This window comes from Hyperolius riggenbachi, chromosome 9 (assembly GCF_040937935.1).
Source record: "Hyperolius riggenbachi isolate aHypRig1 chromosome 9, aHypRig1.pri, whole genome shotgun sequence".
Taxonomy (NCBI): Eukaryota; Metazoa; Chordata; class Amphibia; order Anura; family Hyperoliidae; genus Hyperolius; species Hyperolius riggenbachi.
Genome location: NC_090654.1, coordinates 118890626 through 118915553, shown reverse-complemented (window position 1 = coordinate 118915553; position 24928 = coordinate 118890626). Strand labels below are relative to the sequence as shown.

Here is a 24928-nt window from a genome sequence, read left to right as displayed (position 1 = left end):
AGATCAAATAGGTGATGTATAGTAAACAGTGAGATTAGGTGGAAGCAGAACATAGGAAGTGGTAACGCAAGGCTCACCTAAATAATTCAATAGAGAGACCCAGGGACGGCTGTGTGGGCGCTGGCCGCTCCGTCCGACTAGTTCCGCCAAAGCTGCAAAGGTTTTTTTTATCCAGACAGGGTTATTTTATGCACCTCTCCCTTGATTTGATTGTGGCACGGTGTCAGTTTATTTCTTAATAACTTTTTTCTTATACTCCATCTGACACTGTTAAATTCTGACCATGATCTCTTGAGAGAGAGTTTGCATATTCTGGATCGGGCTGGTGGATGCGGACAGGAAAGCCTCATTAGGATCCAGAGACTTCCCCCTACCATGGTATTACTTTTATTTATTTTAAAGTTACAGATTCTCTTTAACCGCCCTGGCGTTACAATAAAAATCGCCAGGGGGGGCGGCGCAGCATTTTTTTTTTAAATCATGGAGCTAGCCTAGCGCTAGCTACATGATAGCCGCTGTGCAGCGTCATCCCCCCTCCCCTTCTGATCGCCTCCGGCGATTTCCTGTTTGGCTTCCCCCGTCGCCATGGCGACGATCGGGATGACGTCATGGCGTTGGAGGGAGTCCCGATCCTCCCCTTAGCGCTGCCTGGAGGTGATTGGCCAGGCTGCACAAGGGGTCTGGGGGGCGCGGCATGTAGCGGCGGCAATCGGTTTGTACATGCAGCTAGCAAAGCGCTAGGTGCGTGTAACAAAAAAAAAAATGCAAATCGGCCCACCAGGGCCTGAGAAATCCTCCGCGGCGGCTTACCGCCAGGGAGGTTAAGGGACAGTCAGGCTAATCAACTATCTTTAAAGGAATCCAGACACGAACAATAGAAAAAATTGTATACATACCTGGGGTTTCCTCCAGCTACATCCGCATGGATCGCTCCCACGCCGTTGTCCTCAGCAGGCGCAGTACTATTCTCCGCCAGAGAGAGACAGAGGGAGTGCACTGCGCATGTTTAGACTGGCCGAACTTATGGGAAGCGGTACTGGAGCTGGAGAAGGCTGATGATGGCGGTGTGGGAGTAGCGATCCGTGTGGATGGGGCTGGAGGAAGCCCAGGAATGTGTAAAACTTTGACTATTGTTCATCTCTGGTACACTTTAAATATGTTGCAAAAACCATAGGTCATTAATAGAGTTCACACTAAAGTAAATTGTGCTGTTCTCTCCATTTGAGAGAAAAAAAATAGGACTGTAACGGTTGGGTGCTGCAGTATCACCAATAATACAGACACTATACCTGATTATGTGGTGATCTGCAGAATCACCAATAATGCAAGAATAGCTGGTAGAGATACTGACAGAGTTGTGTATTAGTGCAACCGTAACTTTAATAGTAGAGAGGAACTTTACCAGAGGAGCTGGTAAAGTACTATCAGTACACTGACTGTATATACTAGCACAGACCTTTCCAAAGGGCTGGATAGGTACAAACAGTGAGAGAATAGGAAAATACAGACTAGTCCTTCACCAGAGGGGCTGGCCAGGTACTAGTAGTGAAAGTGACTGTATAGACTTGATCAGACCTTTCCAGAGGAGCTGGAAAGGTGCTATCAGTCTTTAATGGAGCAATAAGAAACTATCTCCCCAGAGAAGCTGGTGAGACAATAGTACCTCACCAGTGGCGAGGGCCCACTGGTGAGTAGAGAGGTCAGACAGGCTAGGTTTGGCAACAGAGAGATAAGTATCAGTACATAATCGTGAGACAGAAGAGTAATCAGTAATCAGGCAGAGTTCAGCAACTAATTAGATAGGCAGAAGTACAGAAGCGTTTTAAGCAGGAAGCAAGGTCAGAGGTATAGCCAGAATCATACACAGGTAATCAAATACAATATAACATCAATCCTAGTCTTGGTGTGAAGTCCTTGGTTTCAACACCTGGCACTAGTCTAAGGTCTGAGCGCTCACACAAAGTATTCACGACAGCAGACAGGGAACAAATGAAGACTGGAGGCTTAAGAAGCGGAGGCACGCTTTCAGCCACTCCCACCACGGAATCTGCTAATCGGTGCGGCGAGAGTCATCAGTGACGTCAGCCGACTGGCAGGTCAGCTGACGCGCCTTCTGCCCGCATAAAGGTCCTGTCTACGTGCGTGCCCGCGTGAGACAGAAACCCTATGAGCTGGAGATAACATAGTTCCCGGCATGCTAGACGCCAAGGGAACGGATAACTCTTGAGAGCCAGGGAGAGAGGCGGCTGTAGACCCCCCGTGCGAGTCAGCAGCCGCCAGATCCATGCTTGTTACAGTACCCCCCCCCCCTCCAGGCATGGACTCCGGACACGCACCACCCGGCCTATCTGGATGCAACCTATGAAACTCCTTCCTGAGTTCCTCCACATGCATGCAAGAGACTGGCACCCAAGATCTCTCCTCTGCACCATATCCCCGCCAATGAACCAAGTGATACTCATACTCTGGTTCCCCATTGACTACCACGGGGGGGGGGGGGGGGGGGAGGAACGGAGTCCACATGTACTGCAGGTTTCAAGAGAGACACATGAAAAGTACTACCACCCCTGAAATTGGGTGGAAGCGAGACAACATGGGCAACATTGTTGACTTTTCTGAAAATAGGGTATGGTCCTATAAACTTGGGACCCAACTTGGAAGAAGGCTGTCTCAATGTCAGATGTTGAGGAGAAACCCATACCAAATCACCCGGCGCGAATTCCCACTCCAGTGACCGCTTCTTATCCGCTTGTTTCTTTTGTGTGGAAAAAGCTCTCTTTAAATTCTCTTTCACCATTCCCCAAATTTCCTTTAAAGTCCCTTGCCATTGTTCAAAAGCTGGAAATGGTGAGGACACCACTGGTAGTGGTGAGAATTTCGGTGATCTCCCCGTAACAATCTGGAAGGGGGAGAATCCCGAAGAGGCGTTTTTCAAATTATTATGGGCAAACTCAGCATAAGGCTAAAATTTGGCCCAATCTGTCTGGGCCTCAGCCATGTAACATCTAAGGAATTGCTCTAGCGACTGGTTGACTCTTTCGGTCTGACCGTTTGGCTGTGGGTGGTAGCCGGAGGAAAATGATAACTTCATTCCCAAATGATAACGCTTTCCAAAACCGGGAAATGAACTGGACTCCCCTATCTGACACCACACTTTCTGGAGTCCCATGCAGTCTAAAAATGTGGTGTATAAAGAGTTCTGCCAGCTCCTGGGCAGTGGGGAGTCCGTTCAAGGGAATGAAGTGGGCCATCTTACTAAACCTACTACCACCCATAAGACTGTCTTACCCTCAGAGCTAGGCAATTCACCCACGAAATCCATGGACACGTGGGTCCATGGCTGCTCAGGCACTGGAAGTGGCTGCAAAGTACCCACAGGAGCCCTCCGAGATGCCTTACTCCTAGCACAGATGGAGCAACTACCCACAAACTCTCTGCAATCTGAAACTATCGAGGGCCACCAGACACAGCGGTCCAACAATTCCCAACAGGTATAGCCAGAATCATACACAAGTAATCAAATACAATATAACATCAATCTTAGTCTTGGTGTGAAGTCCTTGGTTTCAACACCTGACACTAGTCTAAGGTCTGAGTGCTCACACAAAGTATTCACGACAGCAAACAGGGAACGAATGAAGACTGGAGGCTTAAGAAGCGGAGGCACGCCCGCGCGAGACAGAAACCCTATGAGCTGGAGATAACATCGTTCCCGGCGTGCTAGACGCCAAGGGAACGGATAACGCTTGAGAGCCAGGGAGAGAGGCGGCTGCAGACCCCCCCCCCCCCCCCCCCCGTGCGAGTCAGCAGCCGCCAGATCCATGCTTGTTACAAGGACTTGAAAAATGCAAGCCTCGACCTTCTTCTTTTAGAAAATGGAGATTGTGATATCACCTTCACTCTCTGCTTCGCCACCTATAGTGACCATCAATGTAGAAAACACCCCAAACAGCACAACTAAAACTTGCTGTCTGGGGGTAACTCTGGACTCTGCACTCTCATTTGGACCCCATATTAAAGGGAAGCTAAACTGAGAAGGATATGGATTTTTCCTTTTAAAATAATACCAGTTGCCGGATTCTCCTGCTGCTCCTGTGTCTCTAATACTTTTAGCCACAGCCCCTCAACAAGCATGCAGATCAGGTGCTCTGACTGAAGTCAGACTGGATTTGCTGCATGCTTGTTTCAGGTGTGTGATTCAGCCACTGCTGGAGCCAAAGAGATCACAGCAGGACTGCCGGGCAACTGGTATTGTTTAAAAGGAAACATCCATATCCCTCTAAGTTTAGGTTCCCTTTAACATGCTTGTTTCAGGTGTGTGATTCAGCCACTGCTGGAGCCAAAGAGATCAGCAGGACTGCCGGGCAACTGGTATTGTTTAAAAGGAAACATCCATATCCCTCTAAGTTTAGGTTCCCTTTAACACATTCACTACCTCCTGCTACTTCCATCTCAAAAACATTTCCAGGATTCATCCCTTCCTTTCAGAAGGAGACTACCAAAATGCATTGATGCTAATCATATTCCGTCCTAACTATTGCAACACCTTACTCTGAGGTCTACCAAAAAAAAACCATACTGATACTTCTCCAGTCCCGACTTAACTCTGCTGCTTGTCTAATCCACCGCTCTTCCTGCTCCCCTGAGGCAGCTCCTCTCTGACAATCTCTCCATTGGCTAAATATTACCCAAGGGATCCAGTTTAAACTCCTCAGCCTATCATTCAAAGCTGTACAAAAGTTGTGACCTCCATATATTTCCTCAATCTCCAGATACCTTCGCTCCTCCCATGAGACCCTCGTCATCTTACTTGGTCACCTACTCTATCTCCCCATACAAGACTTGCCACATGCATTACCTCTCTACCACACCCAGTCCGTCATGCTCCAAACCTGGAAGCCTTTAAACTTACTCTGAAAACACACCTGTTCAGACAAGCATATCATCTGCTATAGGTAGCATTGGAGGTTCAGTGCCTTATCCGCTATCCCTTGTGTCTCCTTCCCTAACGTCTCCAACCCACTTCCCTCTAGATTGAAAGCACACAAGGGTAGGGACCTCTTCCCAGTGTTTCTTATTCTGCTGCAATTTATCATATGAATGTGTACCAGTTTTGATGATGTCTCAAAACACACTACTGTATTTGTATTGCTGGATGTCCTAATTGTACAGAGTTTTGAACTTTTTATGTATCTATGCTCTCCACTATTTGTTTTGTACTATACAGAGCGCTACAGAAGATGTTGACACTATATCAGGTAAAAATAACGTATGAGGACCATCATAGTCCATATACAGAGCTACACTGCATACTTCGCTGGTAAGACATTTATGACCTTCGATTTTCAAAGGGCAACAGGGAGGACATAATATATATTAAGGTAAAACAAAACTATAGCTGGACAAGGTAAAAATGAACCAATAGATATTGTTTGGTACATTTTAAAATAACCAGAAGCATCTACTACAAGAGTTCTCTCAGGTCCAGCATTATGAGATACAATTACTGGCTTCTTGCACTGCAAAAGCAATAGGGATAAAAGTGCCCACAAAGACAACACTCACAGTTCTGTACATATTGGACATCAGCAGCAAAGCTGGGTAGTTTCCAAACAGAGCTGAGGCTGGAGAGACATCAGGCAGCTTCTATGCGCTGGTTGCATCGCATACAAGATCATGTTTTTTCATTACAAAAGCCTTTCCTGGGCGAGAGGCCAAATGCACAGGCAGCCTAATATGCTCAACATAGGCACAGCATGTAACTATCCAAAGTCAACTAGTATTTGGCGCCTACAATAGCCACAGACCAAATCTGCAACGAAGCTCGTCAGGATAAATAAGCATAGAAGAGACAATTCAAACAAGAAGAAAAAAAATACAGCCGGGGGTGGAGGTTTGTGTGTGTGGGGGGATGAGTGGATTGGGGGGGGTAGAAAAGAAGGAAATTAAATTTTAATATTTTAAACACATTACTTGACGATTGTCTTCAAACTGAAAAGCCTTTTGAAAAACACCTTAGAGTCCTTTTCCACTGCAAATCGGGATTGCCATCGCAATCGTGCTAGGATGGTGTTCGGATTTCCAGCTGTTTGTAGATGCTACTTCATGTGTGGCTCATCGATTTTTTGGTACAATCATTGTCATCTGCGGTGTGACTGCAATTTGTAGGAGACGAGGGATGGGGCTTCACACAACATCGGGAATGTGCACGAAAAACACACAGTACTGAGCTCTCCATGCACTCGCATAGAGTATACCTAAGTGCAATTTCAAAAAACTACAGCAGACAAAGCAACTGCGCTTTGGTAAAGCTCCCAACGTACGCAATTGCCACAGTGTTAATCAAGGTGCCTCTGCAATTTACTGAGTGTTGGGAAAAAGCATGGATGGGAGCACGCCTAGTGGGGACTGTAAGATATGATTATGGCAACTTGTATAAGAAAACTATTAGGCCGGTAAAACTGTAAACTGGCGGCAGCGATGCAGTGCCAAACTTCCAGCCCACCGACTAAGAATTACTGGCGCCTGCAGTGGGTAAGTCCGTCTGGTATCGCTGGCTCCCTCAGGCCCACCATATGGCCACAACGCCGCCAGCCAGCACGTGGGAGGGTGAGGAGGGAGACAGACCGCATCATGCCAGCCTCAGTGCTGGGGTCCCCTTGCTCCCTCTCAACGCCAGATCTGATCGTTCCCATGTGTGAGTAGAGATGGAGTCATCGACCACACAATGCCAGCCTCAGTGCTGTGGCTCCCTTGCTCCCCCAGGTGCCGTATCTGACCTGATGGCTGGGTCAACTTATACTTGAGACATCATAAAATACCAGCTTGAGAGGGTCAAACATTTGGGTCGACATATACATGAAGTCGACTTATATTCAAATATATACGTTAGTTCTCAACAGTCCATGCTTTACAGTACTCCATACGCATAAGTGCTGTGATGAAAGTTATAGCAAAGTTCATTAACTACAAATGTACACAAAATATGCAAAGTTGGTGGGATCTGAAGACAGATTTGGGAAAACGCTGCTGCATACTGTACATCCTTAGGCCTGGCACACAATTATGATTAGCCAATCACTGACCATTTCCATGTAGTATGAGAGAGTTTACCTACACAATCTGTTCAGTGTTCAACATCTGTTGACCCTCATACTACATGGAGGTGGTACAATTAATCAGCGATTGGTCAATCATAATAGAAAGTATGTACCAGGCTTTAGCATGCGTACACATCCAACTTTGACTTGCAAATGATTGGACAATTTTGTCACTTTCATGTAGTATGAGGGCTTAAAGATTTTGAATACTAAATAGGTGAGCTCTAATACTAGATGGAGGTGGTAAAATTGGCCAATCATTAGCAAGTCAAAACTGGATGTGTGTCCCTTACCACCTCATAAGCACATGCTGTTGACAATAAAAAGGAACTGTAGTGACAAATAAAATAGCTTATTATTACAATATTTATAAATTATACAGTCATTTGCCCAATGTAAAATCTTTCCTCTCCCCGATTTACATTCTGAAATGTATAACTGGTGGTGGCACCTTTCGTCCGGCTAGGTGATCTCTGCACAATGTTCGTTTACGGAGAGGGATCTACTGCTTGCTTGGCAGTTTAAAAAGCAACTACTTTATTTTCCACAATGCAATGAGGTTCACATACAGCAGTGTTAGGACCATGGTCATGCCATCACACTGTGAGAGAGGTTTTAAAACAATATCAACCAAAAAGATGTCCCTGGTGACCTATTTGAGAAAAGGTAAAGATTTCTCAAAGGAAAGGGGTATCAGCTTCTGATTGGAATGAAGTTCAATTCTGGGTTAAAGTTCCTCATAAAGAGACTCTGTAACAAAATGTTTAGCCTTATTTCTTCCATCCTATTAGTTCCTATACCTGTTCTGATGTGGTCTGGATTACTGCAGCCTTTACTAGTTGCACTGTCTCTGTAATATATCTAATCTTCTTTTCTATATCAAGTTTTATCGACCCAGAGAGGAATGCACTGCCTCTGCTGTGATAGGGAGAAGTTATGCACACTCCCTCCAGGCTCTGTGTGTGCGCTTTGTTTATCCCTCACAGAAAGGCCTCTGCTCTCAATTTCAGCTTGTCTGAGGGGGAAGGGAGATGCCCATGCTGAGAAACTGTGAGAATCCCTGACTGGAGTGCAGAAAATTCACTATGTAATAAAAACTTGTAGTGTACTGTAACATGAATATATATAAATACATACACACACATCACTTCCTGGTTAGCGGCCATGTTTTTTTGTTTGTAAACACTGCCTAAAACTGGCGATTAAAAGCCAGGATCACGGCGGGGATTGGCAAAGAGGGATCCAGGAGACCACAGTGACTCGATTGGTATGTTTTTTTGTTGTACAAATCTTTAACCTCCTTGGCGGTAACCCCGAGCTAGGGTCGGGGCGGAAAACCGCAGCTCAGAGCGGTAATCCCGACCTCTGCTCGGGGTAGCCCCCGGAGGTTGTGTGCAGAGCAATGCGCACAGCGGGAGCATTTCAACATACCTCCCAGGGATCCCGACGTCTGACGCCATTCTTTTTCCATCCTCCTGGGCTCTGCTTCCTCCTGGTGAGATCGTGACGACAGCCGGCAATCTCAGTTCAGAGATGCAGGGACCACCTGGAGGATGGAGGCATAACTGCAGTGCAGGAGCCCAGAGGGAGGTGAGTAATTACTCGGGCTGTGCAGGTCTCCCTGGCAGTATGATTTTTTCCAGGTTTTAGGGTCTGAAAGGGTGCAAAAAAATTGTACCGCTTTTAGACCCTAAAATCCGGAAAGAATAACGCCAAGGGGGTTAATGAAGCACTACTAAGACCTAGTGAATGACAGTTTTTGACTGGCGTTCCTGGTTCAGAGGCCAAGCCCCAACCTTTCCCTTGCCATATCTCCAAACACCCTTTTTGTACCCTTCCTATACTAGCCATGTTCACGCCTAGTCTCCTGGTGACATAACTGCCGGGTCTGTTTTTTTTTTACAATATTAATTTATAGATTATTTAGTCCATGTTTGCCCATTGCAAAATCACTGGTGGTGACCTCTTTAGTTCTGCCAGGTGATCTGTACGGAATGTTCGTTACGGAGTTATTTCCCATAATGCAACTAGGTTCCCTGACAGCAAACTGTCATGACATCACACAGAGGGAGGCGTTCCACTGCAATATCAGCCACACAGACCTCTCTGATGATTTGAGAAAAGGTAACAACTTCTTGTGTTAAAGGGGGTATCAGCTACTGACGGGAATAAAGTTTAAACCTTGGTTAAAGTTCCTCTTGAAGCAAGCAAGGAAGCAGTCACGAGGTGAAGTGAGAGAGATAATAGACTAGTAGTGGAGTACTATGGGGACCCTCTGAACAGTGCTCAGTTTGTGGCCGCAGCCAGCGATGCTGAGATCGTAAGGCTGTATACTATACCTTACCATAAGATACAGAAGCAGTGCCCTACCTGCTACAGGGTAACTTTAAATACATTATAGAGGGCAGGAGTTATACATGCAAATCTACCAGTTTTCTTCAAATTGTCATTTACTAATATCAGACTGATAAGTCTTCTCACAGGTCATATCCTGACACATACAGTATGAGGCCTCTTGCACACTGCAAGCAATTCCAATTCAGATTCCGCTTTTTAATCTGTTTTTACATCCGATTCAGATTCCGATTTGCAGTGTGCAGGGAGCAAACTGCAAATCTGAATCTGAATCGGATGTAAAAACTGATTAAAAAGCGGAATCTGAATCGGAATCACTTGCAGTGTGCAAGAGGCCTTAAGCTTCTATACAAAATAACAGAAACGCAAACCAGACATTTTTCTTAGGTCATACACCCACCTAGAGGAGAAAAGCTGCAATAGCAACTAGACATTTTCTGAATTAAGAGTCTGGTGATAAGGCGAGTTCAAATACATCAAATCAAAAAGAAAAAGGATGAGGCTGGGAACACACTAGGCAGTGTTGGAAAGGAAGCGTTTTGCTGCATTTGTGTTTGTGCATTTTTAGTGCGTTTGTGTTTTTTCTGCACATGCGTTTTTCTTGCCTTTTTACGTGCGGTTTGTGCTTTGCATATATAAACCGCATAGGCATTTTGTATGCATTTTTTATGCAAATCACTAGGAAGTCAACAGAAAGTGGAAATACATCGAACTTTTTTTAAAAACACATACAAAATGCATAAAGCGTGCACTAAAGCGCAATACCTCTGCGTCACCAATGACTTCCATCATGTGCGTTTTAGATGCGTTTTGGAAAAATATGCAGCAAGACCAGCGTTTTTGAAAATGCACATTGCAGAACGCAAATATATGCGTTTTTCATGCGGCCCATTGACTTGCATTATGTGCGTTTTCCGCAACGCTAGCGTTTCTGCCTCGTGTGTGCCTACCCTAAGACTTTTTGTGGTGTTCCTACCCTGAGACAGTAAGAAAGTAAGTATAAAATACAACAGTGGAAGGCAATAGTGACAACTGGCCACCCTAAAAAAAAATTATACATTATTACGTTTACGTCATCAAAATACCACCATATTCTTTCCAGTACAATCTGTAGTACTAATCATCAAGCATTATTAACATCTGCAAGCAAACTGTAATCATCTGCAAAGCCTGACCCATGTTCCGCAGCAACAACACCACTTTATCAGAGGCAAAACATGCATTTCGTCTGACATGCATTTTGCGTCCCAAATGACTCGGTTTACCTCTGTATTTGGGCGAGCAAATAAGGACTGTCACAAACACAGTCATGATTAGGATGACAGAATGTTCATGCCCCCAAGAATCCTGATAGAACATTATTTATACAATACAAATAGGCCAGGTCATGGAGCAGAGGGAAAAACTGTTTCAGAGCACCGGATGTGCTTTTAAAGGAACACTGTAGGGGGGGGGGGGGGGGTCGGGGGAAAATAATTTAAACCCGGGGCTTCTAATGGTCCCCTGCAGACATCCTGTGCCCCCGCAGCCACTCACCGATGCTCTGGCCCCACCTCCGGTTCACTTCTGGAATTTCCGACTTTAAAGTTTGAAAACCACTGCGCCTGCGTTGCCGTGTCCTCGCCCCCGCTGATGTCACCAGGAGTGTACTGGGCAGGCACAGACCATACTGGGACTGCGCTGTACGCTCCTGGTGACATCAGCCGGGAGCGAGGACACGACAACGCAGGCGCAGTGGTTTTCAGACTTTAAAGTCTGAAATTCCAGAAGTGAACCGGAGGCGGGGCCAGAGCATTGGGGAGTGGCTGCGCGGGCACAGGATGTCTGCGGGGGACCATTAGATGCCCCGGGTAAGTTCAACTCCTTTTCCCCTCGACCCTCTACAGTATCCCTTTAAAAGTAAAAATTTGAAGATGGCATGGACATTAGCTAGTCAAATCATATATTTCATTAGAAAGACTGACAGACAAGACTAGTGACATATACCATCAGAGCGCTGCTTCACAAAGGGTCAATGGAGCTGTATATAACATCAGAAGTAGCAGTCACACTCTGCCATATAAAATGAACCTTTATTACTTCAAACCATACCATAAAAAAAACATGTTGCCAGGCATATATAGCCACACCATTAAGGAGAAGAGTACAACACAGAAGAGCTGATCTTTTTGCTGATCTCTTTGCTGCTTTCTACTCTTCCCCTTGATGTAGTTACAAGTGCATGGCAACACATTTTTAATAGCTTGGTGATAAAGGTTCAGTTCATATGGAAATGTGCAACTGTTACATCTGATTTAATATACCTGTAAAAGGACATGAGACAGCACTGGGCACACTGATGCACTGCTGCACACATTTTGAGCACATTGCAGAGCTGTCCTATTCAGCATAGTTGAAGGGGCAGCAAGGCACTGGAGAGCACTTCAGATGCCATTTGTGTATAATGTAGGCTCCCTGCATTGCTGAGGGCAGTGCGGTGCGTGGCTTAAAGGAAACCTGAGACCATTAAAAAACAAAAAATGAAAAAGTGAAACACATATGGAACTAAAGCGGCAGGTGGAGGGGGCGGAGTTATGTACACAGAGGGGAGGAAGAACTGTCACTTTATCCCCGATAATATTGGACGTTCTGCCTCAGTCAAAGACTGACTGAGCAGAAAAAAAGTTAGAGGAAGCATAAGAGGGGCTGGTGCTGTGTACTAGTCGCAGCACAAGCAATAAGGCAATATTAAAAGTTTAAGGGGAGGGGAGAAGAGGGTAAGGGGTTCTTTAAAGAAAACTCCTTTTCTAACAGTAAACCTTAAAGCGGACCTGAATTTAGAACGTCCTCTCTGAATTTAGAACGTCCTCTCTGCTCTAAAATAATGTAATCTAGAACAGCCAAAAGGATAAAAACAGTTGTTAAAAAATTTGAGGGCCCGTTTCCACTATCGCGAATCCGCATGCGTTGTCCGCATGCGGATTTTGCACAGCCAATACAAATGGATGGGCCTGTTTCCACTTGTCAGTTTTGCTGTGCGTTTTTCTGTGCAGGATTTTTCTGCACGGCAGAGCCCTCAGAATACGCCTGCGTGTGGAATGCAGGGGAATCACACACAATGTATTTAATAGGGAAATCGCATGCAAATTCGCATAGGTACCAATGTAAATTCACACAGGCAGTGACATGGTTAAAAATCGCATATACCCTCACCTATGCGAATTCGCGGCAAAAAAATGCATGAGGAATCGCATCCACATGCAATTTCATCAGCGGTGGAATCCAGGCGATTCCGCACTGCAATAGTGGAACGAGCCCTAAAAGTGCTTAAAGGGACACTGAAGCGAGACTAAATCTCGCTTCAGGTCTTATATATAGCAGGGGTACGCTATCCCGCGGCTTAACGGGGGTCCCTTCACCCCCAACCCACCCCCCGCAAACCTTGGTCGCAGACTTGGTCGCTTTTCCCCTCTTCCTGGAGGCAGGGCTAACGGCTGCAGCCCTGCCTCCCAGCGCGTCTATCAGACGCGCATCGCCGCCTCTCCCCCGCCCCTCTCAGTGAAGGAAGACTGAGAGGGGCGGGGGAGAGGCGGAGATACGCGTCTGACAGACGCGCATGGGGCAGGGCTGCGGCGGTTAGCCCTGCCCCAACCAGGAAGCGCTCCCCCGCTGCACGGAGGGGGTTTGGGGGGACAGGGACCCCCGTTAAGCCGCGCTATAGCGGCGTTTTAGCAGGGGCATGCATGCCCCTGCTAGCTATGAGGTCTGAAGCGAGATCTATTCTCGTTTCAGACTCTCTTTAAAAGTGCTTAGGAGGCAGTGGTGGACTTACCTCCTGCAAGCAGACACAAAGACTGTGTATTCAAGACAAGTAAAATTTATTGGTACACTCCAGGGGTTTAGCAACGCGTTTCGCAGGCTCTCACCGGCTTTATCAGGCAATAAGTTAATGAGTACACAACAGTATGTGGTCCGGGTTACACCTGGCGCCTCAGAGGACTGTTACTGCTGTGTACTCCATTAACGTATTGCCTGATGAAGCGGGTGAGAGCCTGCGAAACGCGTTGCTAAACCCCTGGAGTGTACCAATAAATTTTACTTGTCTTGAATACACAGTTTTTGTGTCTGCTTGCAGGAGGTAAGTCCACCACTGCCTCCCAAGCACTTTTAAACTTTTTAACAACTGTTTTTATCCTTTTGGTGCCTCTGTTCTACATTATATTATCATTAATATCCACCCCTGGTTCTTAATCCTGAGTGGGGACAGGCTAATCTCCTCACCTGCTTATACAGTGGTTGCCTGGAGGTAACCCTGGTTTGTGAGTATATATTTATACTTGTTCCATATACCCAATTGCCTTACTTACTACACTATATTGGGCTCTCAGTTAGGCCTGAACGATTTATCGTTTTTAGACCGAAATCGCGATCACGGAAACGACAATTCCGTGATCGCGAACGTGCCGATTTCTCACGATTTTCCCCCCTTGCTGTGCAGCAGTGTACCATTTCAGGCCGGCAGTCTATCTCCCGCTTGCCGCTCCGTAGCGGCGACTTAGCGGCTCTCACTATCTCCTTCCTTGTGGCAATCTCCCACCGGCGCCCACGTCATCACCCTCCGCCTTGCCTAGCATGTCATTGGCTGGGAGGGTGGGGACGGCTGCTGCAGGCTCACACTGTTTCGCTCCGCCCAGCCTAATACCTCATCAGCTGGGCGGACGGCAAACTCCCCCCACAGGCTCTTTCCCTCCGCCTAGCCTAGCGCGTCATCAGCTGGGCGGGCGGCAGTACTGTCAGGCAAGAGTTCGTACATCAGATCAGACAGATCACGCTGACACCCTGTATGTACCTGTACCTGTGTGTATGCAAGATGATGTGTGCTTGGCAGTGTGGGCACTGTGCACTTGCGCTGAGATGACTGTGAGCTGGACTTTGTGATTAGAATATATATATATATATATATATATATATATATATATATATATATATATATATTCTAATCACAAAGTCCAGCTCACAGTCACATCAGCTCAAGTGCACAGTGCCCACACTGCCAAGCACACATCATCTTGCATACACACAGAATATGCATAATAAATTCTATCTCATAAGCCAAATTGTGGTTCTGTTGTGTTAGGGCCTACTGCCAGTAGTCTTGCAGCAATCGCGTTGTGATCACGCGTTCCCTAATCTCCACCTTTTTTCTCTAGTCTCTCACCTAAATTCACATAATGCAGTAAGGTTTACAAACATGACACTGTGACATTATACCACCAATTTGATAGTATGATGTTATTTTCTGTCACTGCATGTTTGTAAATGTTACTGTGTACATTGTGAATTTAGTGCTAAAGCTGGATTTGAAGAAAATCGTGAATCGAATCGAAATCGCAATTTTTGACAGAAATCGTGCGATTCAATCTTTTCCTAAAATCGTTCAGGCCTACTCTCAGTTCTCCTTTCTTACATATTCTCTGCTCTGAAAGATCAACAGCACAGCATAATAACCTTTAAAGAGAACCCGAGGTGGCATATGATAATCCTAATAATACCCAGAGGCATGTTGTGTGCACAATGCCATGCCTCTGGGTCATTGTACCACCACTGCCAGCCCCCACTGCGCCGTGCTGCACCCCCTTAAAAGATAGCCAGGCTAGCAACAATCTGCTTGTCGCTAACTGGCTTTATTTATGTGAGGCTGTCAGTCAGTCTTGTAGCATCTCCCCCTGTTGTTAACATCCAGTGCTTTCAAATGAGCTTATCTAGCATCTCTGCCGTGGCAGTCATGTGACACAGGGGAGACATCAAATTACAACTTGTGAATAGTCACAAATGAGGGGCAATTAAACAGGCTTAACTCTCTATACATACAGGCTGCATTTCTCTATGTTTTCCTTCTACCCGGTGCAAGAGCTCAGGTCCACTTTAAAGAGACTCCGTAACAAAAATTGCATCCTGTTTTTTATCATCCTACAAGTTCCAAAAGCTATTCTAATGTGTTCTGGCTTACTGCAGCACGTTTTACTATCACCATCTCTGTAATAAATCAACTTATCTCTCTCTTGTCAGACTTGTCAGCCTGTGTCTGGAAGGCTGCCAAGTTCTTCAGTGTTGTGGTTCTGTGATGCATCTCCCCCTTCCAGGCCCCTCTCTGCACACTGCCTGTGTATTATTTAGATAAGGGCAGCTTCTCTCTTCTCTCTTATTTTTTACAAGCTGGATAAATCCTCCTCTGAGCTGGCTGGGCTTTCACATACTGAGGAATTACATACAGGCAGAGCTGTCTGCACTCTGCAGGAAGAAACAGCCTGACACTTCAGTGGAAGATAGCTGCAGGGGGAAAGAAACACACAAATGATCTCTTGAGATTCAAAAGGAATGCTGTATACAGCCTGCTTGTGTATGGATGTATTTTCTATGTATGGACATACTGTACATCAACCTACTTCCTGTTTTGGTGGCCATTTTGTTTGTTTATAAACAAACTTTTAAAAACTGTTTTTAACCACTTTTAATGCGGTGAGGAGCGGCAAAATTGGGTAATAGGAGATGTCCCCTAACGCACTGGTATGTTTACTTTTGTGCGATTTTAACAATACAGATTCTCTTTAAAGAGAATCTGTAACCTATTAAAATAAAAAGAACTTATACCTCAGTAGGGGTAAGCCTTTGGATCCTAATGAAGCTTCCCCCATCCTCCTGTGCAGTCTTGTTCCAGCACTGGGGAACCCGAATAGCACAGAGCAATAATATTTACATTGCCTGCCTGCACAAGCGCACTAGCAGCTCTCCGCTCAGGCTCCAGAAAAAAATAGCCAAACCTGATCGGGTCCGTTGTACTGTGAAGTAGAAATTCATGCCCTGCAAATAAATCACTGCCGAGCGCTCCTGCATGCGTGCATTCATTTAACAGTGAATGCTTGCTGCTAAAAGCAGCGCTCATTCATAAAAAACAAGGGGAAAAAAAGTATTAAAGTGACAGTGTTCCCCTTAAAGGATACCACAACTGAACGTGTGTGGTTAAAATGAGTGCAGCACTGTATAGGATGTAATGCGCACATACCTACTGTTCCTCCCGCCCCCCTCCGTCTGCCACCGTTCACACTCTATACACTCCGGTGTGCGGCGACTTGCTTGACCTCTGCCCCGGACATACTGCGCCCTTTGTGCGCAGTATGTCCTTCCCCCTTCACTTCTGGCCGGCGCACAGCGCGAGGCTCAGAAGCTGCTGTCCCCTCTGCGCTGCGTGTGCGCTCCATTACACCGAGCGTCACATGCTAATTATGTGACGCTCGGTGTAATGGAGCGCACACGCAGCGAAGAGGGGACAGCAGCTTCTGAGCCTCGCGCCGGCCAGAAGTAAAGAGGGAAGGACATACTGCGCACACAGGGCGCAGTATGTCCGGGGCAGAGGTCAAGCAAGTCGCCGCACACTGGAGTGTATAGAGTGTGAACAGCGGCAGACAGAGGGGGGCGGGAGGAACAGTAGGTATGTGCGCATTACATCCTATACAGTGCTGCACTCATTTTAACCACACACGTTCAGTTGTGGTATCCTTTAAATAATGACAGGTACTTACAACATAAAAGATCCATTACTATTGGCGTGGGAGCATGCCGAATGATAGAACATGTTAATGAGTGTCATAATGGTGAGGCAGATTACCTACAAGTAGCAGGTCTTTTCTAAAATCACTAGTACACAGAGAGGAGGTTGTAGAGATGAGATACTGTAACAACAGAGGCCTCCTAATATCACTAACCAATGCCTCAAGCTGGTTTCACACTGCAAACTGGCGGTGCGGTACAGAAGCCGCACCACCAAAAACAGGCCTTTGGGGGAATACTGCGTCACTACGTAATATTCCCCATCTGGCCAAGCAGGAAGTGACACGCACCTGCAGTCACTGGCTGCTTCGGGGTATGCGGAAGTGCACGGAAGCGTATTATAAAAATGTTTAAAATCTAAAAAGGTTTAAAAATCCCAGCGTCGCCATAGACTAACATGACTTCCGGGCAGAAGCAGATCACTGCAGAAGACGCGCGGTAACGTAGCTCTGGACCAGCGTGAGATCAAGGACTTGTGGCGGACCACACCGCGACGTGGGTAATATGAATGACCCTAAAGGTTTGAACTCAAGTACGGTAGCAGTGTGTCAATTTGACACACCGCCCCAGTGTGAAAGGGCTGTTTGCAATTTCGGCTTTAACAATAGAAATTCAATTTCAGAATTGTTTTTATCCAGAATGCATTTGTATGTATTATCCCTGCCTTTGTAGGTTGAGTGATGTCACTGTGATAAATGGAGAGTGAAACTCCAGCACTCAGGGGTCTGTGCAGCAAAGGACTGGACAAGCCTGTAGTGAGAACTGGACTGTGAGGATGCTGGCTCCCTAGGAAAGCCATCAGCATACAGATGCATATGTCAAAGAGGAGAGGAGGCCAGGCTGGCACTGCGTTTCAGGCACTAACAGTTTGTGGAATCAGGTGATGCTAAATACGGCTAAGTGGGTGCCAGGTCTTTGTCCGTCTGCGGAGGGACAAAGACCTGGCACCCACTTAGCCGCATTTAGCATCGCCTGCCTAATTCCACAAACTGTGAGTGCCTTTCTATTGGTTGTGAATAAACCCTGAAACGCAGTGCCAGCCTGGCCTCCTCTCCTCTTTGAGTGATGTCACTGCCCTTAGATGATAGTTCCCTCCCTTCCTCACAGGTATATAGGTGGGTGGGGATAGGAAGAGGCAAGGTTTGCTGTCCTGAGGAGGCGTGGAAACACCTGAAACAGCTGTCGACACAGGCAGCTTTTCTGTCTACTTTGTAAATTCATACTGTTTATTAAATAAAGTTTCCTTGCATTGCAGTGCCATCTTCTTTTGCATTACATAATAAAGTGTTTCAAATCCCCCCCCCCCCCCCCCCCAGTAAAATAATAACTCCTACATAACTAAATTTAGATTGTAAGCCTCTGGCAGGGTCCTCCCTTCCCTAGTGTAGTCTACAGGATCGTGAGCCCCTTTCCTATAACAGCCTGTATTTGTATTACTGGGCATACCTAACCAGCCCACACATCGCATGATTATGTATCTTGTACCGTTTGCCTTGCATAACTTTGTTCTATGTTGTATAACCTTGTTATGTCTGTCATCATTATATCATTTTATATATTTATTGCCCAGTGCTGCGTAATATGTTGGTGCCTTATAAATACAAATAATAACTAAATAACCCCTTGTATCACCTATACTTAGCCCTAGGATTATTGGAGTGTAGCAGCATTTTTCCTGAAATACACATAATTAGGCAGTGTTTACCCCCTAATACAGAACACATAAATAGGCAACATTTGCCCCCTATGCAAAAACATATAAGGCAGCATTTCCCCCATAAAACATAAAAAAAGTTAAACTTCTTTCTCTTTCCCCTCAGTTAACGCCCCCTAAATATCCCTGGTGTCAGTGGCACCTGAAAATAAAAACAAATTTACTCACCTGACAGGTGACTCCTCTTTTGTCCTCTAACGTTGCTCCCCAGTTATTACAGCAGCTCTGGCTGCAAATCTCCTGTGCCGACAGGCAGACCACAGTGCAGGGCTACGGGAAAATGGCACCCGGAGCCCAGCACTGGAGACCCAAATAGACTCCAGCGCTGGGCTTCGGACTCTTCTGCCCTGTACTGCCGCCCAGAGAGAGAGAAAGAGGTGGGCATGGGAGGAGAGGTGGAGTGACACAGTAAACAGACTGGCTACAGCAAGAGCTCTGGAGGGCTGGATGCAGCTCGTGGGCTGCCATTTAGACAGCTCATGTATAAAAGTTTTTAATAAAGGATCGTGTTTTTCATCACATCGTACTGCCCCAAGCCTGAACATGCCCTGTTTATTTCTAAGTACCACATCACATCGGTGACTGAATCACTAACAATTAGTTCCAACAACAAGTCATAAAAGCATAGTGACTAGTTTCTGCAACTTGTTAGTTCTCATGACCAGTTGCCATCACTGGCCCTTAGAGGTACACCTGTATCAGACTCCTTTTCTCTGGCAAAGCTGATGCAGAACCCTTAGGACTGTTTCACACTGTAAGCGCTTTTTCAGTGATTTGCTGATCGTCAGTGATGCAAAAACCACGTTGACTATGTAATTCTATACACTTAGCATTTCTACAATATTTGAGATTGTGTTAGTTTACATTTTTACTCTAGGGTTGCGCTTTTGCATTAGGAGAATCGCATGCAAATTTTCTGAGGGGGGGGGGGGGGCGTGTTATGTACACCTTTTTATGCAAATTTCCTGTGACAGCTAGAATCCAATGCAAGGAATTGGGAAAGAGCTGCCAGACGTTAGCCCCACATTGCATTGCTAAAGTGAAGCATACATCCAATTAAAAAAGGATGCTTCAATGTGACCGTCACGCATGCATTTTGTGGTAACCCACTGTATACACCTCAAGACACCCGCTGCAATACAATGCAGCCGTTACGCCAATGTGGTCTTAAAAAGTAAAGAAATGCTGTAAAAAGCAAAATCACTTGCTAAAAAAATCACTACAAAATTGCTTTTCAATTTGAAACAGCCCTTACGGGCACAAAGGCACAGAAAACCCACTGAAAATATAGTCACGTATGATTAGGTAGTCAGTTTGCGAAAGCTGTAATAACAGCGCAAGAGATTTGGGCACAGCCAGCGCCACCATAGACGATAATAGGAATTACGGTTATAGCAGGCACAGTGAGTAACTTCAGTGGCGTCAGAAGATGAAGCTTAAAGAGGAGCTGTTAGGTATAAGGTCTCAGAGAAAATAAACACATATATCAGTAGCTAAAGATTGGCTGTACTTACATTACATATGCATTTCACTGTCCACGTTTGGATTTCACAGAATTTGTATATAGTATATGCAGAGAATGATGCTCCTGACAGCCCATGGCAGGTTCCATGTTTGTGAAGCCAAATGTGTCGTCATGTCCTGCCTGCTTCTGATCACAGAACAGCTCGTACAGAATAACACAGTGTGCAGTGAATATTAATGAGCCATGTGGCTAGGAACAATAGCGGACTCCTGCAGAGTAATCTTCCCGGAGATTTATCTGTGCTGTGAGTTTAGAAGCTGCTGAAACTTGATCCCGTCTTCTCCTTAGCAGCCGAGGGGAGGGCCCCAGAATGCTTTGCAGTATGGAATGCGGCTTGCGTCCTGCTTAGGAGCTTAGCTTTGGTGATAAGAACACATTAAATGTAAGAGAGATTTTTATCTTTAGTAATGTCTTTTGGCTTCTGTCTAAACTGTTTAACACAGGAGAATAGAGGTTTAAATTAGCTTCTGCAGCCTGACAGTTACTCTTTAAGTTACTTTTAAAAACACCGTAATTCGGCCACCAGGAAGGCCTAGTGCACACCAGAGCGGTTCGGCTGCGCTTTGCGATCCGCTTGCGGCTGCGGTTACGCTTGGGTAATGTATGTATTTCAATGGGCTGGTGCACACTAGTGATGGGTCATTCGCGAACGAGCCGGCTCTAAGAGCCGATTCTCAGTTTCAAGAGTCGATGCCTCAGCCGCCCCCCACACAGCCCTGCTTTGGTCTGTAATAAAGGGCGCTGAGGCATGCTGGGAGATGTAGTCCTCCTCTCGCAGCTTGTAGGAGTGTATGGGGCGGAGCAGAGCAGTAGCAGGAGGGTTTGCACCAGTCAGAGAAGCAGTCTGGAGTTGTCATGGAGACGGGGGCGGGGCTTTTACTCAGATTCTGAGTGGTGTCTAGTGATATTTAATGAAGAGCCGATTGAGAGCCGTAAGAGCCGGCTCTTTAATGGGAGCCGATTCAGAAGAGCAGATTCTCTGAGAAGAGCCGGAATTCCCATCACTAGCGCACACCAGAGCGGAAGGCGTTTTGCAGAAACGCATACTCCCGGGGTGAGGCATTTTTTGGATTGTGGATGCGTTTCTGCCTCAATGTTAAGTATAGGAAAAACGCAAACCGCTCTGAAAAACGCCTGCTCAGAGCGGTTTTGCCGGCGTTTTTGTTACAGAAGCTGTTCAGTAACAGCTTTACTGTAACAATATATTAAATCTACTACACCAAAACCACTACACAAAACCGCAAACCGCTAGCTGAAACGCTACAGAAAAAGAAGAAAAAGCGTTTCAAAATCTGCTAGCATTTTGCGGATCTGCTAGCGGTTTTTTGGTGTGCACCAGGCCTAATAGCTGACAGCCGAATTATATCATTCCCCACCATCCACATCGACCTGGAGGGGGAATAGTAATGAACGCCACCGGGACTTGTGCAGGAGCAGGGTAAGCCGTATATTGGCTGTATCCTGCGGCCAAGTCTGTGGGCGGCTATTTCATAGGTACATATCAGTTAGCACTAGAAGAATTCCTGATGCTAATTTGAAAACTAAAAAAAAATGCTATGTGCTGTATTTTTAAAGCCCATCTCCACTCTCTATTTGAGACAGATGTTTATTGCGCACACTTGCACCTGGTAATTTTGGCACCGCCACTCTACTGCAAGAGACGCCCCTTCCCCTAATATTAGTCTACTGACAAGCTGCTTTTGATAGATTGGGGAGGGGGCAGAAAGCACTAGGAGGACAGAGGCATAAAACAACTTAAGAGCGAGCGATATGGAGTTGCCGGGCTGTCCTGCTGACCCTTTGCATCTAATACTTTTAGCCATCGACCCTGAACAAGCATGCAGCAGATCAGGTGTTTCTGACATTATTGTCAGACCTGACAAGATTAGCTGCATGCTGGTTTCATGTGTGTGATTTAGACCCTACTGACCACAAAGATCAGCAGGGCTGCCAGGCAACTAGTATTGTTTAAAAGGAAATAAATATGGCAGCCACCATATTGTTCTCACTTCAGTTGTGCTTTAAGGAAAGAACATGCCTCTGTCTGTGTCCTATTTGTATTAAGAGATCTGCCTCAGGTACTCTTTGAGGCTATTGAATGATACCGGTCAGCTTGTCTGATTAATCAGCTGTTAGGTAAAGGTGGCCATTAACAATGCAATAAATCCCGCAGACGACTGATCGTGGCCAAGGGTTTATGTTGCTAATGACTTGTGCAGTGTGGTGATCCCATGGCTGGCAGCCTGCCATGGGATCACAGCACAAATCAGTAGTTTAAATAACCCTGCAGCAGTGTGTGTCAATAGGGTCATATGCATTGGCCCACCACTGCTGGACAGGAAGTACATTACCGGGATTCCTGTCAGTCCGTGCATGCACACCACATTGTTCACACTCACTGTGTGCTGTAGACTTGCATTACTGCATAATCCATAACGGTAATGCAGAGGACTTTGCGAATGAACTACTTGCTGCGCATCAAGAAAGCATGAAAGTCTTCGTAGACTTTCATTGACTCAGCAGCCTCTTGCGGTAAAATAGATTACCGCAACACCATAGTGTGAGAAAGGGGCCTAAGGGTGCGTAAACACATCCAAATTTGATTGACCACTTCCATGCAGTATAAGAGCTTTCCTACATAATCCATTCATAGTATTCAAAATCCATTTGCCCGAATATTACATGGAAGTGGTAAAACTGGGCAATCAAAATTGGATGTATGTACACACCCTAACCAATTGTTCAGAGACTGATTGGCTAAGAGCAAAGATGTAGTGGTCCCTACAGTGATTTAACTTTGTGGCGCACAAAACACATCTTAAGTCAAAATTTGGGCTCATCTTTTGCAGGCAAATTAGGACTCCTACAAATATTACAATACTTCAACTAATGTGCTGCTGCTAAATGCCCCGTCCTGCTTTCTATGCAGTTTTCAGTTCAGCGCTCCAAAACGGTGTCTATGCAAAAAGAGAATGCAGTGTGAACTCAGCCTTCATGGATATACTTGCTCCTAAAGCTAGCCATACACTTATAGATTGCCACCCGATGTGGAAAAACAAATCCCTCCGGCATTGGAATATGGATTAGAGAGGGATTCATTCCTACCATCTATGGCACACAGACATTCAATATATAATATTTTGGCAAAAAAATCTACTGAAGCTCAATCGAGCTACATTTTTTTGCAACGCTCAATGCAATACAATAAGACCACTGCTCCTGCCCCAACTGGCACAAATATTCCATGCTGATCAATTTGGGCTCAGAATTGATAGACTGTGTGTGTGCCGGGGCAACAGATTTCTTGCAGATTCAACCAGAGTGACCAAATCTAACAGGAATATCACAGGAGAGAGAATGAATGTCTTAATTTATGAAAAAGGGGACTGTAACTTGGCTGAGATGCATACAGAGCTGATGCCATCACTTTCTTCTCCTCAGACCCCTCTAGGCAGAAACAACCTACACCTGACCACACACTGACAGATATTGCCTCACATTCGATCTTTTATTTGTACAAAAACGTGCGCACACTTATACAGTGTATATATGAATATAGCCACCTAAATGGCCACTCAGTGAAATAGAATCCACACTACATTTCTCACAGACCAACTGTTGCGCTTGACGTCTTTATATGTGGGAATCAGAACGCGGAGCCATCTTACCTCCTACTCCTTCCTCCTCGGAATGGCCCCTCTTCACTATCGTCTCCCAATTAGCAAGCTTCTCACTTGGCGCCCTCTGCTGGCTGGATGCTAACACTCTGTGAAATGAGACCATGCATTGAAAGCTAGCTAGTAAAAGTGGCCGTGCCACCTGATGTGCCCACAGATCACTCTCTCATTTAATCAGAGAGGAATCTATTATATTACACATACTGCAATTAGATTTTGAATAGATTTCAGTTTGAAAGCCATAAAAAAATAAAAATATGGAGTTGGTCAGATAGTATTACTACAGGTCTCTCCCCAGGTATAGTGCCAACAAGGAGAAGAGGAACCGGTATTCAGGGATGAAGACGGAAGGGCACAGACCAGAGGGAGCACAAGCACACCGACCAGACAGGTGAATGCGCTACATTACTGTGAATACTATGCAAGGGCCCCAGGGACCATTATAGAGAGGAGACATGGGAGGTTTCTCAGCCCTGCTGGCCAAATGCTCAGTTTTGCCCCTATGGAAGCACAAACCTCTAATGCCCTCTTTTGAGTAAGATCTTCCTTCTGATCCAGGTGATAATTTCTATCGATTTTGCATGGAAATCAATCAATAATACGATCAGATGATATTGGGGCATCAATCTCAGAAGGATTCAATTGATTAGTGTATGGACACTGGAAGTTAGGTAGTGAAAAATGGCAGAATTGAGGTGCTGTGGCCTTTTTTCCATGAGCAGCTGAACTGCTTGAGGTTAGGAACACACTAAGCAGAAACGCTAGCGTTGTACATATGCCTTTTTGCCACAAATGAAAGTCTATGGGCTGAATGTAAAAACGCATATATGTGCATTTTATAGTGTTTTTAAAAACGCACAACCTGCTGCCTAATTTTCAAAAATGCCTGCACAACTCAATGAAGACGCAGAAAAATGTGTTTTGAATATGATACTGGATACTAATACAAAAACGCACCAATTTTTTTTTT

At 45.6% G+C, this 24928-nt stretch overlaps 2 protein-coding genes across 26 annotated transcripts in view; one reads left to right on the top strand and one right to left on the bottom strand.

The window, feature by feature from the left end:
* The window catches only part of CCDC9B (coiled-coil domain containing 9B), a 271992-nt gene extending 247913 nt beyond the window's left edge, over window positions 1-24079 (bottom strand). For 23 of the 25 annotated variants that reach the window (XM_068253412.1, XM_068253416.1, XM_068253405.1 and 20 more), the window contains exon 1: window positions 23950-24079. In XM_068253412.1, the coding sequence (XP_068109513.1) occupies window positions 23950-24064 (115 nt within the window). In that variant the 5' untranslated portion in view covers window positions 24065-24079. Of the gene's footprint in view, window positions 1-3894; window positions 3964-5565; window positions 5677-23949 lie in introns of those variants that run through there. The other 2 variants (XM_068253410.1, XM_068253407.1) reach the window with 2 other exon arrangements.
* LOC137532655 (secreted protein C-like) overlaps window positions 1-24928 on the top strand; it is a 489020-nt gene that overhangs the window by 162409 nt on the left and 301683 nt on the right. The gene's annotated exons all lie outside the window — the stretch shown is intronic.